Genomic DNA, 15,820 nt, shown 5'->3' on the forward strand with positions numbered 1-15,820 from the left:
AAATAATTCATTAAACACGCAAAAAACCGTTTATCGCACGAGTCTTTAATCATCACAGCACATTATACAAATTTCTAATGTGTATAGCAAATAAAATATCGAAAATATGAATTGGGATCTTACGAAACCAGTCAAACCAACGCCTTCTGATAACAACTAATATGTACAAAGCAAACTGATTTGCATACGCATTAGGGTCCGAACTGAATCGAATATCTTCCATAGAGAGCTCAGTCTAAAGAAAATAGATAAAGGTGGGGTGGGAGCGTAATAAAACTGTATGCCGGCGCCGACAGCAGTCAAACATATCTTAACATCTCTCGATGTCAGAAAATTATTAATCCGTAAGAAAAAAAAAAAATAAAAAAAGTAAAAATGAAGTTCGCTTTGGTTCTCTTGGCCTTAGGGGCTTTAGTTAGTGCTGAAGAAGACAAAACCATGGAAACAGCGATTAATTTCATCAAGGACTGCCAGGGGGATTACTTCTTATGTGTTAAGGTCAATAATTTTATTAAAGTGAAAGTGATCAGTGAATGTGATACAAGTGACCGCATCGGCCCGTTCTAATTCTTAACGATTTTTTATTTCATCACAAGCATTAACGGTTTTTAATTTTGCAGGAGAAATTGCTGAAAATTGTCGATAATGTGAGGGCGTCTAGAAGCATTGCTATTGCTGAGGGTGTAGTGCTCAAAGGAGAACCTGGCCAAAGAGCTGGTAAACAATTGGAACCACTACCCATCGACCCCATTGCGAGAGACACCGAAGTGAACTATAGATTACTGGACGGCGTTGTAAACCTATTCGAAACACATTCCCTCGAAGTTAAAATGAACGAAGCCGAGAAGGAATCTTTCCAACGCTCATTAGAAGAAGGTAAATAGTCAAGCATTTATTTCTGAATTATAATTGTGTTTTGGTTTAACGGTTTAACACAGATTTTAAATGTTTATTTTTTTTAGGTCGCGGCAAGAAAAAGGGTATTTTCATTTCTAATTCATATAGATAGGTTCCATGTGAAAGGGGTACATTCAATGGGGCAGATGTATTTTACATATTTTGTTAAAGAAATTACGACAAGGGCAAGTAGGCTCGGGCTCATGGCCTTGCCAGATTCAGATATTAATTCTTATTTCTTTACTTCCATCGGGAATTGTAATTCCTTATATTCATGCATTGTTTTTATTGGAAATATTAAATTCTTTGTTTTGCTATCGAGAATAAAAAAAAGTTAAGATGTATTTGGAGCACTTTATATGAATACATAATACCTATATTTATTTTTAGGTCGTGGTAAGAAGAAGGGTGGCGGTGGAATGGGAATCATCGGACTACTCGGAGCTAAATTGTTGCTTGGAAAGATGTTCATTGTGAAGCTGATAGCTCTGAAGGCGCTCGCGACCGCTAAAATCGCCCTGGTCCTCGCTGTTGTACTCTTTGTCGCATATTGCTTCAAGCAAGACCACACCAAGACGACCTACGAAGTGGTACCCCACGCCCACCACCACGAGTCCCACCATCCAGTCCATGTCGAGCACATTGCCCACGATCTCGGCCACGGCCACGGCTACTCAGGCTACGGGGCTGACTGGAACAAGAACATCGACGAAGCCCAGAACCTGGCCTACTCAGCGTACTCACCACACTAATTAATCAAAATCTAGACCAAATGTAGTAGTACCAATAGCATCCATTGTACAAAGACTTATTTATTTAATTTATTGTTATTAACTTATTACTGTATCGAATAAATTATTATTGTTGGACACATGACCATTCATTTACCTGTTTGCAAGTCATTAATGAAAGTACGTTGGTATCGCTTCGAAAGTCTCTCTTAAATTGCAGCCTGTATCTCTCTAAACAACTTCACAGATGATATACTTGACATAATGAATGAGTCGAGAATGATTTTTAAAATGTTTATTTTGCACAGATTATAAATATGAACAAGTTTATGCAATAAAGTAACGGTCTTCGTTGCATCGTTAACTGTTTTGATTTATAACGGAAACGAATTTTGTGATTGGAAAGATATAACTTTGGATAGGATACGGTATATGCGTGTGATAATTGACTTTCGAAAAGATCGCGAGAGCTTGATTGAGTTTTAACAATATTTTCGAAGATATGATACAACGAATTAGCCTGTTTAATAAGTTTGTTTTGATGGCATTAAATGATTATTTATTTTATGTATTACAAAATATAGGATAGGAATTGAAATATTGGTTAAAACTGTGAATAATTTAGAGGATAACGTATTGTGTAAAAGTTTAACTTTGGTTGTAATCGTCCAGTCCTATAATACACAGTAAAAGCTCATAAACTTGTATTACGTATAAATATATTACATTAGTGAAAAAAAAGAGAGAGTTTACAAAATGTAAATCCGTTAACAAAAGAAATCGGATATACAACTATACGTAAATATAAAATATAATATTAAACCAAAACCAAGTTAATGATTTGAAATTTAAACCAAGAATCTCGTTGTAAATAACTCGTAAATAGAATAATACGAGTTTAAATCATTTTCACTATCTCCTAACGAAGTCAGCAAGCGCGATAAATAAATCATAATTAATAAGAGAAGCAAAACTTTAATTATACGTTTCGATGAAGTCGTAAATATTTATTGTATTCTTTTGATATTTATCGTAAACTATTATAACACTCTTTTCAAATATTGTTTCTACGAATATATTTGGAGAAGCTTTATGTTCGATAAATCATTAATATTTGAATGTAAAACGGGTAAGTATTAAGAAAATTGTGGGTAAATAATAAATAACGGTTTCAAATAATCATTCCTGTTCAACAAGAAATTTAATTTATCGTTTACGAAGAAAGTTGTTTGTAAGACAAAATACATGTTTTATGTTATTTACAAGAGAATAATATTTACAATTAAAAATAAGAAATTCCATACAGGAAGACTATTTAATAGCGTTAACGAAAGTTCTCAAGGTGGATAGACAAACAGAAAGTGCTTTGCGATAATAAGGTTATGATAACAGTTATTGTCAAAGACACAGTTATAGGATTTGTCTGGTTGGTGTAGAAATAAAAAATGTGAACAATTTTTTTATAAATGTATTTAAGAAATACTTTAGTAGATTGTTAGAATTTTTTCCTAAGGGTAAATCGGGAGCCTTTTACTAAGACTTCGTTGTCCGTGTGCTATCTGTCCGTTCGTCCGTTTGTCACCAGGCTGCGTCTCATGAACCGTGATAGTTTAGAAATTTTCAGTGATAATTTATTTCTATTGGCGCTATAAGAAATAAAATAATTTAAGCAACGGTTGGCACGGTCATAAATTGGATGGTTGACCAATTTTTTGCAGCTGCTCTTTTAGTTTATTTGTAAGGAACCAATACAGTAGCGAGTCTGATCTAATATGAAATAAAATTAATTGGTCTACTGCGAATCTTAATCTCTACATAGTACTAGTACTAGATACGAGATAGTGAAGTGTATTATAATGCAGTCTATAGTTTAAATACCAAGTGTACCTCCTCCCAATAGGGCAGTTATTTAGATCCCGTACTTAGAAGACCTACACTGCAGGACTGTATGTCTAAAATGTAACCATAGACAGGCTGCGGCTGTTGTCACAACACAATAAAACTCTCAAAACAGCCCCTGTGTGTTAGATCTGTGTCCCCATGTAAGCTTTATAAAAGACCGGGTATCCGAGTATTATGGAATTGAGAAACATAAATTGCATCTGGGAACCACACCCCCACAGAAGACCGACGTGAAATAGCATGCTTCTGTGTTTCGTATTCGGTTGTTACGGTGGTGATAGTTTAGCATCAAGCGAATCATAAAACATAATACAGGAGTACTTCATAATATAAACATAATGCATAATACATAGAACAAGCAGTATGGTAATTTCTGTTACTACGAGTTCTCCCAATGTATTTGCATATGTATCTTCATGTGTTGCAAGAATACAAACAAAATATTTGACAATGCGAAGATTGATACCACGTACATATTTGTAATAGTCAACAAGGAATAGACTAAAAATGCATCGGTTTTCTCCTATATGAATCCTCCCTATATGAATTTAAACGCTTCCCATACATATCAAAAACATTATGTAATATAATGACGTGTATAAACACAGAAAAACATCGAAGCATATGCTTTTGGTCAGTCAACTGCCACTAGGAGAGACTTGAATTATTTGCAATGCCAATGCAACCCTAATCCATGAACATTACCTATATTCATGCACAATATATTAATGACTCATTTTTTAAATTGTGAGTTCTTGTCGAACTTAAAAGACGCCTGCAGCGGGAATAAGTATGGGATGATGATGATGAGATCTGGTATAGACGGTATTCATTCATTTTTTGTGCTCCGATAAAAAAACAACCGAAGAAACTATTAAATATGTGCTAAAAACAGCACAAATTACGAGTCTTAATAAGTGGATAACAGAGGATTAGTGACTGCTTTATGTTAGTAATGTTACAACCAAGCAGCCATTATAACGTTATTCGAAGCTTGCCGTCTCTCAGTTCTAACCTCCGCCCTTAAAACCATGTCAATGATTGTAAAAAAAACACTCTCTCTGCTTTATTTACGTTCGTTCCACATGTTAATTTCGTATATTATTAGTTGAGAAATCTCGCATACCGCGGCACGTGTTACAAAACCGGTTTACGATTATGGCTTTCTACAGTTGGTTTCGCGTTTTAACCAATTTCATCTTGGTGGTCAATGATGCTGAGCTTCGGTTCACCTGTATTCAATTTACGAAACATTTGTGGCTCTAATTCAATGACACGGTGGATGGATCACGTGTTTAGAAGGCTGGCCCGTAGCCGATGTGTCGCACCTTTTTATACTTTCTTTATATTTTGAGTTATGAGCGTTATATGTACAATTTAAATATATTCGAAGGGCTAAGTTCGCTCGTAAGGCATCTAGATAATAATTCATACTAGAGGTATCGAGTTAGCATCACAAAGCAGGGAACAATTAATGATATTGTAATTATTATTTGGTCTAAATAATATGTTTATTTTATGTCTTCAAAAATCACATGCGAAAGTAACTTCTGTTTGTTTGTTTTCCCACGCCTAAATAAGCCGGTTTGGATGAAACGGTACAAATTGCTGGATAGGTTTTATCCCTAAAATCAAATCGGACCGGAAACTATTGAGGGAAAGCTCCGGGACTGTATATCTTTTCCTATTACCACACAGGCAAAGTCGCAGGTTTTCAAAACTATTTTAATAATAAACGTCAAACGTTAAAGACGCCAGACGTCTTATATTGCGTCTTATATTGATGATAAGCTTTGCATTTGTGTTTTATAAGTATATCCTACTTAAAATTACAAATGCGAATGTTTATAAGGATGTGTGTATGTTTGTTACTCTTTCACGCAAAAACTACTGAACCGATTGCAATGAAATTTGGTATATAGGTGGCTGGACAACTGGAATAACACATAGGCAACTTTTTATCCCGATATTCATACGGAATACAGACTTACGCGGGACGCAGCTAGTTCAGCATATTTATATATCCTCATATTTATTGTGAATAATACGTTACCTTCTTATACACAACAAAAAAAAAGAAATGGAAATAATTAAATATCTGCAAGTACTATAATTTCCTATGTAATTAGGCGATAGCAACTCATATGACATGCTTTTTTCAAATATTTCAGCTGTATTCAACATCAATAAGCTATGAATAACAATGTCATATGACATTTTGCGACAGCACGCGCAGTTTACTTTGAAATGTTCAAGCTCATAAACCCGGCACGTATGCCATATACTAACAACTCATTCTACTCTTCAAATCTAGTTCATTCTTGCTACTCTTACTTTCAAAAAGCACATGAAATATGAATTATTGTGTCATAAAACTCGCTCCTCGAGTATCTACTATAGTTTACTCCATTAAATGTGAAAGTTGAAATTTATAAGTGGTGTAATCAAATGATCGGTGTTGAATTACATTTTCCCTTTATCTTTGTGATGTGATTTCATTTTTCTCTTTATTTTGCGGCTTTTATATCTTGCTTTTCTGCCATGCCGTATTATTGGGATGCAATAATAACAATATCTGTTGTAATTCTAAGCACAGAAGCCCAATCCATTGTTAAAACTACTAACAATTAAAATAAATATTCCTGTTTCAAACTCCTTAATTCATATTAGCGGGCTTGTTACAAAAGAAATACATTAAAGGTTAATACTCTAACATGTTTTACGTCACACAAAAATCAATTGAATAATAATTAAGTATGTAACTAATCTGTTTCTTCATAAGAATTTAGCCGGAGGCCCGTTTCCTTTCCTTGCACGTCCCCGTCCATTCCTTTTTTCCAGTCGTCAATTATTTCCTTCTCCCTTTCCCCTTAAAAGGGAGTAGGGATTCGCAGAGGCACTACCTCTGCCAATGTTGTGATAGCTAACCATCAGGCGAATCACCAGCACAGTTGCCGCTTATGACATAAAAAAAATCAATGACATTCTCTTAATTCTTTAATTAGATCAGGTATGGTTGTATTTAATTTTAATTAGATAATAAATAAAATTAAATACAATCACTATGATGATCAATGCTTTCTTGTTTCCAAGTGTCTAAATCTCAAGAGATCTATCGCATACAATCAAAATTCTTGCTTTCTATACGATTGTTTATTTTATACGGCTAAACGAGTTTTAAAATACAGAAAAATCATAACAATGAATCAATAACAACTATCTTAGCTATGTCATGTTTGAATTTCTATTGTTATACAATAGCTGAGCTAAAAATAGAGAACTTTCCCATGGGATAGATAACCTTGTGTGAAAGTGTATTGTAATATAGTATTATGCAATTGGTTAACACTATTATTACTCAATAAGCAACGCATTATGTTATTATAATAGACTGCGATTTCGAGGTAGTGCGACAAAACAAACTGTTAATTTAAAAATATTTACTCATTTTATTCAATGTGGCAGTCGAGCACGTTTCGGTACGAACAGGACCGCAGTTTGCACCAGGGAAGGTCACACCCATATAGAAGATCAGAAAACTGTTTCAAACGTTGACTGGTGAGCTGGACACCGAGCCTATGACTGGGTTACCCTTCCCAGTGATTCCTTTATTCCGCAGACAGGCAGTGATATTCGCTTTCCAACAGGCGACACACCAGTTCAGAAAAATATTACTGTTCTTCAAATAAATACAAAATAACTATGATAGAATTTCATACACAACCTATGCTAGACTGTTTTTAAAACTAAGAACTGTATACAGCCAACAGACCGCAAAACTCGAAAGTAAACAGAATGCAAAGGTCAATGCAAAACTGCCTCTGAGAATATAAATTGTTACACAATTGAATACATTGCGTATAATCCTCGGGTCATTCACATTAAACCTTCTAGTTCAAGTTTCTTTCAAAATAATAGCAATGTATGAATTATGTAGTCAATTTTATTCACATTGTTATATCATAGGGAAATACATATCAAGGTTCCTTATTTGGTACAGCTTAGTACAAAGCTTATTGAGTTTATAGTGCATTATGAACGTAATTAATAATTCAAATAATTATTTGCATCGGTAGGACTAGACTGATGGATATAGGAATAACGTTTTCGATTATAGTATATAATTACGTATATTATGTACCTAATAAGGCAATTTCTCTCTTTTCTTTTCCCAACTAAACTTGGGGTCTCCTAACCCCTTATCCCAATCCCGAGATTTCCTATACTCCAGATACCAGAACTCTACTAAAATAATTCAGTTACTAATAATATGGGATGGCAAATGAGATGGAGTTACTTCATTCTATAAATCTTTTATAAACAATATGATTCTTCGTCAAAATGAGTATATCCCTAGAGTAGAGTTTCACTGATAAAAAGAAAAAAAATGTATTAGGTACTATTAGTCATTTTCACAAATGATTATACAGATTGAAGGTCCTCATATACTTTAAGGAGTATTATCTCTCTTAGAACATTTCATTATTCATATTATGAAAAGTGATAATATTCTCCTCAGCTTTAAAAAGCTCAAACTTTTTTAATTCCACGCCATCTAGTGGAGAGACATTGAAATACGTAGGTTTCACAATTGACTGCAAAGGTTGTATCAGTGCCAAGTTCACTACCGTTACGTGCCGCTAGCGCAAGACGGCCGTGGCTGTTGTCATGGCAACATTTTACGATTATGCAAGAACAGTTTGTGATTGGAAAAATAAGGTTCTAATAATATCAGCTTGATGCGAAAACATTTTTGAAACATACGACTTATCATATCCTACTTTTAATACAACTATTTAATGCTAATAATATGAGGATATTTATGAATTTTTTGTTAAAACACTTTTTGTCTCAATTTGCATAGACTCTGTTACGATAAGCTATGAACTTTAGGGCAATTTATATTTTTAAATATAAAAGTTTTATGAAAATAGAGTGTCGCGATAAACTAAATCGAAAATAAATTTGTCAGCACTAGACCAAATTCAAACGCGACCACATGGCAGGCACCAGCTTCTAAATAAAAGAGAATTATAAAAATATGTTCACTGTTCATGTAATACGAACGTCGGATTATGACATGAATTTCTGTTCTGGATTTATGCGTATTAAACCTAACATATAATAAAACGTATATGATATTTATTGAACGTTATTTGTTATTTCCTTCATAATTCGTACATAATATCAACATATATTTAGAAGTGCCTATTAAATATAAATAGCACTGCTTTTGTTGGCCTTGAATTCGAGTTTATAGAAAGGAGAAAGCTCTCATCTGCGATTGCGCAAGGCGTTATTGCTCTGGTAACTTATTAGGCGCTTGAATATCTGTATCACAAAATATTTTATTATTTCTTGTTGTACCAAAGTTACTTAGTAAAATGCAGAGAAAGTCACAAAAAATTGCATAAAAGACGGTCTTATCGTATACGATCGATGATCCTTGTCCGTCAGAGATCGTCGTATACGATCTCTGACAGACAAGGATCATCAGACAAGACAAGATCTCTGCCCTAAGGTGCAGGTGATGAAAACAATTCGGTATAAACCTTGATTCAAATTAGAGCTTTATTGCAATTTCATATGTATTTGCCTTTTCCACAAATCATTACACAATTTTTAATTCAAATATTAAAATTTATTACACATTCATAATGATTCATTTAAGCATCCTATTATATACAACCTATTTTATATTAAAGGCTAGCAAAGCATCTGTAATACAAAAAGTACGGGCGGTGGTGACCACTTAACATCAGGTGGCCCACCTGCTCCTGCGTTTGTCTGCTTATTCATAAAACAATAAAGTCCAACACGCAGTTTTAACGATATATCTTGTATGTATCAGGTAACTGGAATGTAAAGACATCAGTTGCTTTTGTGTTGGGTGTCTCTCTTCTTCTGAAGCTCGCATTTCAGTTAAAGCCGAATATACTCATGATGCTTTTTTTATTAATTACTTTTATATAAAAACACCGCCACACTCACTCTATTTCGAGGTGGTGCGGAGAGCTATCCCACAAAAACGCGTATTAAGTAGCAATTGTTTGGCACTTTTGTACTCTCTTATGTCCACAGCTACAATACTAATAAGTAATGAATTATTAAACGACTTGAAAAAGAAATACCCTGAAAAGAACTGCTTTAAGACGCCTAAAATATTTTATTTATTTATTTATTTATATTCTGTTTTTGATCGCTCATTTTCCTGCTTGTCCTATCCATCCTATCTTATCCTATCCTACTAATATTATAAATGCGAAAGTTTGTAAGGATGTGTGTGTGTTTCTTACTTTTTCACGCAAAAACTACTGAACCAATTGCCATAAAATTTGGTACATAGATCGCTGGACTTTTTATCCCGATATTCTTACGGGATACGGACTTACGCGGGTGAAACCGCGGGGTGCAGCTAGTAGATCATAAAGCTGTGTACATTCACAAAGATAAATATTTTGCGATTCATCTATCTGGACAATTCGGTACCATGTTGATATGTAATTTAACAATTTAAAGTTGAATGGTTGTCTAAAAACTGATTAAAGTTTTTCAATGAATACGTTTTTATTATATATTTTTTTTGCGTGTAGCATGTTTCGGGATATTAATTGAAAATTACTGTGTTAACAACATTGATATTAAATATTATTAGCTTCACGTCCCGTCTCCGCTCGGGGAGTCATTTACCGTTATTGAAATAACAACAAACATAAACTGTCCTATATATATATATATATATATATATATATATATATATATATATTATGACAAATTATAGCTTGTGACAGGACCGTGCGCGTAAGATGCTCATACGAAATTAAAAAATACGTCATCCATTGACTGATATTTTCAAGCGACTTCAAAACAAAGTTTATCAGAACTTTCGACTGGGTGAACCGATTTTGATAATAACTTTTTTGTGTGTAAGGCTAGTATACCTTTAACATTTAAATAGTTCTAACAATTTGAAGGCGTTTCAGGTTTTTGTTAAAAATTGTAATATTTAATGGAAAAAATATTCAATAGCACTTTTATATTGAAATGATGTCAGGTGAACGTAAATTCTGTTAAGGAAAAAAATGTTTTTAATTTTGTTAATTATTAAGCACATAATAGGGAGAATAATAAAAAAATAAATATTTTTAAATAATGCAGTTTATTTCTGACTATTGAAAGACAAACAAACAATAAATAGTCCACATTCATATCTCGTGATACACGATACTGTGTTGCTAAAACAATCATAAAAACAAACAAAAAGAGATCAAGACAAGGTATATACATAGATATTTACATTCATATATATAAAAATACATAAAAATATTACGTAAGAAATCAAATAGTAATTAGTTACGTTCAATAGATAAATATATAAAATATAAAAATAAAATATTATACATACTTCATATATAATACGATACGATATATAAAACATATAACGATAAATATAAATAATAAAAATAATTAATGTTTAAACATTATAAAAAAAACATACTAAATAAATACATAAAACAAATAGATAATGTATAAAAAAATATCACAAATACGATTCAAGAAACAACGAAAAAAATGCGGCAAGAGAAACAAACGAGAAACATAATGGAATTGCAATCACACGCATACAAATAAATTACCACTCACACGTCTTAACTCAAACTATTTGGTAAATTACTGCTGATAGGCGGAATAGGCCAGGTTATTGGCCTCGGTCCGGGATCGGGACCAGCCTTGCTCCCATCCACCGTGGGAAACCTGGGGGTGTTCCTCATGAGCTACCCATGTGTGCTCTTCCTGAGCGTGTTTCTTAGCAATGAGGGCTTTGACAATGGCAATGACCTTAGCAATGAATGCGATCTTGGCGAGGACAGCCAACTTGAAGAGGGATGCAGCAATGACCACCAAGGCTAGGACAACCAGAGCGACGGCCTTCACTTTAGCCAAGATAGCTAGAGGGATGAGGAGCTTCAGTTTCTTCTTCAACTGCTTCTTTTTCTTGCCGCGACCTTCTTCAGCTGTTGACAAACGGATATTTAATAATCAATCAATAGACTACAAAATTGATCAGGCAATATATAAGACGAGTATAAACTGTTCATTATTTCATTCTAATTTTGTCAGAAAGAAGTCAGAACTTGGATATGAGATGAGAATGAATCATTTAAATTTCTACACACGTTATTCCTCTTTATATTTTTGGTAATACCGCTTTACTGCATGTATCATTGTATCTTAGTTGAATGTTTTAGATAGCTGTAAAGATGATTTCCAAATGCGATTTTTTATAGAATTTAATTGCCACGACCATATCGTGTAAAATTCAATCTTTAAGATATGGTCGTAGCAATATAGTTAAAAAATTCACATTAAATTTTTTCTTATACAGTTTATAACACTGGTAAGATTAGGGAGGAGATAAATCTGTAATAGCTACAAACGATCTTGTGTGTGATCTTAATCGTAATTAACCCGACGCATGGCACATATTCGCGTGAGAAGTAAAAATTATAAGAATGGTGAAATTAGAAGACTCACTAACACACATATGAACAATGTCAGTAATTAATGACAAGGAGTATGTCAAAGCTTTCATATTACTTTGTGTGCTAGTGAAACGTGACTTTACGTATCGATAGTCGATAAAGCTACGAATAACGCATAATATAATGTGTGCAGCGTCATAAATCATCAATGAAATCTATTTGTTGTAGGACAGCACTAAGAATTACACTTATTTTTTTCTAATATACATGATAAGATAGTATTATTTTTCAATAGAAGAAATAAATAATTAGTGTCCTTTATCTTTTGAATACTTCGATCATTTATTCCTTATATTTAAATCAATCATAGTCAATATCCAAATATTACAATCGAATCGAATTTTCAATTAAAAAACAAAAAATCATACGACACCTCTCGTATTTTAACCGTTTGGTCAGTACAACAATTAGTGAAGTTTGATATAAAAACTGGTGAAATTTTTAAATCCAAAAACCAGTCTCGTTGACACACTTTTTGTCCCCATGTCGTATTTCACTCTTACGCAATCACACAACGGGATATTTATCACCATTTCTCTTATTAATATTTGACCCTTGATATCGATTCATCGGAAACTTTTTACTTTTTAAACTATTTTAATGCCTCAATACTATCATATTGTTAATGATATTAGTATGTAGTACCAATGGGCCAAGTAAAATAAAAGGATAGATAGACAGATCGGGGTTTTGCCCGCATAGATCCGTATCCGTTGTACTTACGGAATATAATTTTTTTTTTTTTTGAGTATTAAACTATCTCTGTACAAAATTTCATCAAAATAAGTTTAGTGGTTTAGGCGTGAGGGAGAGATATCTAGGCTGAGTCACTATTTCATGAATAACAGCATGTTTGAAGGGATACATTTCTACGTCTTAGCCTTGATTTGATTAGTATAGCGATTACCAATATGACAATTAACTTCTGGGCTTTAATAGATTATACATTATTTTACAGTCCAAGTAACCAATATCATTTTTCAATATATTACATACAAATGTTCAATAAACCTTTTATTACAGCGAAAAGAGACTATTTGTCTAGTTATATAGTAGTTATCTTACATATTAAGCGAGATAAAATCAGAACATACCATCAATAGACCTAGATTCATCTTCTTCATCGTCACTTCCAGCAAAGCTGACCTCCAAGTCACTCTTCTGCAGCAAGTCGGTAGTGCTCTCCCAAAGTCTTTCAGTCACCTGTTTGTTCCTGATCTCAGGTTCAGTAGACAATGCTTCTAAGCTCCTGGACTCACGTGGACCATTGTTATAAATTGTAAGACCATCAATGATGTTCAATTTGCGAACTGTACCTAACCTCTCGGCTGCTTTCAATGCGTGTTCCTGAAAATAAATTATGCTATCAAGATTTATGGTTTAAGATTTCATAATGTCCATTGGTCTATTTGAAATATTTGAAATTACTGTTGAACTGATAGTTTAATTTCTCATGCAATTGAAATATAAATTTTATTTTAACAAGTCTTATTTCTAAAAAAAATAAATAATTAATTCATTGTTGAAGATTGATATATGTGATTCAAAATGATTTATTCCATGCTCTAAATGCATGCAAAATCCAAAAGTACTGATTTACTGTCATCCGGCTACAACTTGATATAAAAGTGATCTGAATTAGTCCATTACGATTTTCAGTACAGGTGCAATGCACGAGTGTATCAAAACATATAAATTAAAATCTCGAATTAAATTGATTGCGATCGCTTTGTCATGCACTATAATATCACAATGCACTTTTATCCATGTAAACACAATCACTATTACCTTCAGGCACAAGTTCAAATCACTGCTCATACAATTCACAAAATTGCCAACAACCAAACGCATAACCGAATCCTCCTGAGCTATAGGCCCAGAATACACGGTCGCCACCACACTGAGCAATATCAAAATGGTCTTCATTTTACTTTTATTTTTAAGGGTCCACGTCCTTAAGCGAAACGAAATCGACTGTGTGAACCGCTTGATTGGTAACAGTTTTTTATCTAAATTGTCCCCACTTCTCTGTTTCGACATTAACATTTTAAAGTAATTGATGCCATATGAAGCCTGAGAAGACGTTATGCCGTAGTGAATGACATAGTTATTTCCATATAATTTAAAACTTTACTACTATGCCTTTTTCTTTGATAAGTTCAAACATGAATGGAACAAGATTTGTATATATTTTTTTTTTTGTGTTGAAAGATTGTAGTGTGTGTAGTGTAGACACATGAATAAAAAAATCAAATAAATTCATTATAATTTATTGTAATAAATAAATAATTTAATTTGAGGTACTTCGTCAAGACAACCATTCAATCATAAATACATTCACACACACATTCACACATAACTATTCATTTAATTCGTAAGTTGTCCAGCGTAGGCCAAGCTCTGGGCGTCGTTGACCTTCCTGCTCCAGCCCTGAGCTGGTTCATAGGAGTATCCAGGGTGTTCCTCTGTATGAGCTGGGGCGAAGGAAAGTGCGCCACCAGATGAGTGGTTGTTTTTAGATAGAAGTCTACGGATTAGGGAAATGGCGTTCACAGCGAATGCGATTTTGCCCAGGAACACTGCCTTGACGGCTACGAATGCGATGATACCAAGGAAGAGTGGGATGAGAGCGGCCATTTTCAGTTTCAGGAGGAGGAGAATGGGGAGGAGCTGTTTGAGCTTCTTCTTGTTCTTCTTCTTGCCACGGCCTGGAAATTAAACGTAATTTCTCAGTTAAATATGTTAGTATTTGACAAGTGCCTTAGTATTTGCAATATATTTAAAAATTAAAATACAATGAACTCAATGTCTTTTTGAATTACAGGTAATAGGTTACTCTGTTTTACATTTCATGTCGCATAACAGTGCGTATTGATTATTGTTTCGAATAAGTTAAGATAATAAATATCGAATAAAGTTAACTGTAATGAAGGTATTCCTGAAACTATATTTAAGGAAGTTTTGGGTAATAAGTGTGATATGGGTAACAATGTACAATAGTAGTTCAAATAATTTAGCTATAAAGGTATGGCTATGTTATAAGGCATATGAAATATCTTATTAATATACCTTCTTCATCCAATCCCCTGGATTCTTCAGAGCCATCTGACAAACGCAACTGCAGTACGTGATTGTCCAAGAAATCTCCAACATTGTTGACGATCCTCTCTTCTATCTGGGATTCCCTTTCTTTGGGATCACCAGACAATTGCTCGTAGCTCCTTGCTGATCGCACCGATCCAGTATTGACCAGGGTCAGGCCTTCGAGAAGGTTTACATCTTTAGTGATAGCTAGTTTTTCGGTCAGTTTCAGGGCCTTTTCCTGTAACAATGAAAATGTTTTAATTTATATGACTTTTCACGTACCTTGGATATCGATTACAATTAATGCCAATATATTCAAGACTGTAATCGAAGAATACACTATGGAATTTAATCTAATAATTGGTCAAAGGTATAGGCATTATAAGGCACTTATTATTTTAAATTGTGTAATCACTTCACGTTCACAAGCACAAAACACTAGTCACCTTTAAGCACAACGATGTATCATTGTCGATACATTCCGATACTGCACCAACAATATTTTCACCGACTCCATATTCCACTGGGCTACTTCGCACCAACGCCAAAACGGCTAAACTGGCAATTATCTTCCACATTGTTTGTATTGTGTTAAAGCACTACAGAACACTTCAAGATGCAATGTTGGAGATGTTATGATATCATCCCAAAATTGTCATGGAA

At 33.7% G+C, this 15,820-nt stretch overlaps 3 protein-coding genes across 4 annotated transcripts; 1 reads left to right on the forward strand and 2 right to left on the reverse strand.

Annotated features, from left to right (window-relative positions):
- Positions 1-285: 285 nt before the first annotated feature.
- LOC119837890 lies at positions 286-1,744 on the forward strand. Of its 2 annotated transcripts, XM_038363674.1 has the most exons (4): positions 286-498; positions 621-876; positions 963-980; positions 1,288-1,744. In XM_038363674.1, the coding sequence occupies exons 1-4, from the start codon at positions 376-378 to the stop codon at positions 1,647-1,649; spliced, it is 759 nt and encodes a 252-aa protein (XP_038219602.1). In that variant the 5' UTR covers positions 286-375; the 3' UTR covers positions 1,650-1,744. The 2 variants fall into 2 exon arrangements, with proteins under 2 accessions (XP_038219602.1, XP_038219603.1); XM_038363675.1 differs by lacking the exon at positions 963-980 and having other exon boundaries at positions 287-498.
- A 9,286-nt stretch (positions 1,745-11,030) lies between these two features.
- LOC119837892 lies at positions 11,031-14,047 on the reverse strand. The gene is made up of 3 exons (XM_038363676.1): positions 13,862-14,047; positions 13,168-13,420; positions 11,031-11,545 (listed from the first exon to the last, which is right to left on the reverse strand). Exons 1-3 carry the CDS (start codon positions 13,997-13,999, stop codon positions 11,202-11,204), a joined length of 735 nt encoding a protein of 244 aa, XP_038219604.1. The 5' UTR covers positions 14,000-14,047; the 3' UTR covers positions 11,031-11,201.
- A 374-nt stretch (positions 14,048-14,421) lies between these two features.
- On the reverse strand, positions 14,422-15,820 carry LOC119837893. Its single transcript, XM_038363677.1, has 3 exons — positions 15,604-15,820; positions 15,143-15,395; positions 14,422-14,781 (listed from the first exon to the last, which is right to left on the reverse strand). The coding sequence occupies exons 1-3, from the start codon at positions 15,733-15,735 to the stop codon at positions 14,441-14,443; spliced, it is 726 nt and encodes a 241-aa protein (XP_038219605.1). The 5' UTR covers positions 15,736-15,820; the 3' UTR covers positions 14,422-14,440.

Source organism: Zerene cesonia, chromosome 29 (assembly GCF_012273895.1).
Source record: "Zerene cesonia ecotype Mississippi chromosome 29, Zerene_cesonia_1.1, whole genome shotgun sequence".
NCBI classification, from domain to species: domain Eukaryota; kingdom Metazoa; phylum Arthropoda; class Insecta; order Lepidoptera; family Pieridae; genus Zerene; species Zerene cesonia.

Coding starts and splice junctions, on each gene's coding strand:
- LOC119837890 (XM_038363674.1), top strand. CDS start 376: ATGAAGTTCGCTTTGGTTCTCTTGGCCTTAGGGGCTTTAGTTAGTGCT. Junction 499..620: donor ATTACTTCTTATGTGTTAAG/GTCAATAATTTT, acceptor TTAATTTTGCAG/GAGAAATTGCTGAAAATTGT.
- LOC119837892 (XM_038363676.1), bottom strand. CDS start 13,999: ATGAAGACCATTTTGATATTGCTCAGTGTGGTGGCGACCGTGTATTCT. Junction 13,421..13,861: donor ATTTGAACTTGTGCCTGAAG/GTAATAGTGATT, acceptor ATTTATTTTCAG/GAACACGCATTGAAAGCAGC. Junction 11,546..13,167: donor TGAATCTAGGTCTATTGATG/GTATGTTCTGAT, acceptor GTTTGTCAACAG/CTGAAGAAGGTCGCGGCAAG.
- LOC119837893 (XM_038363677.1), bottom strand. CDS start 15,735: ATGTGGAAGATAATTGCCAGTTTAGCCGTTTTGGCGTTGGTGCGAAGT. Junction 15,396..15,603: donor ATACATCGTTGTGCTTAAAG/GTGACTAGTGTT, acceptor TCATTGTTACAG/GAAAAGGCCCTGAAACTGAC. Junction 14,782..15,142: donor CAGGGGATTGGATGAAGAAG/GTATATTAATAA, acceptor TTTAATTTCCAG/GCCGTGGCAAGAAGAAGAAC.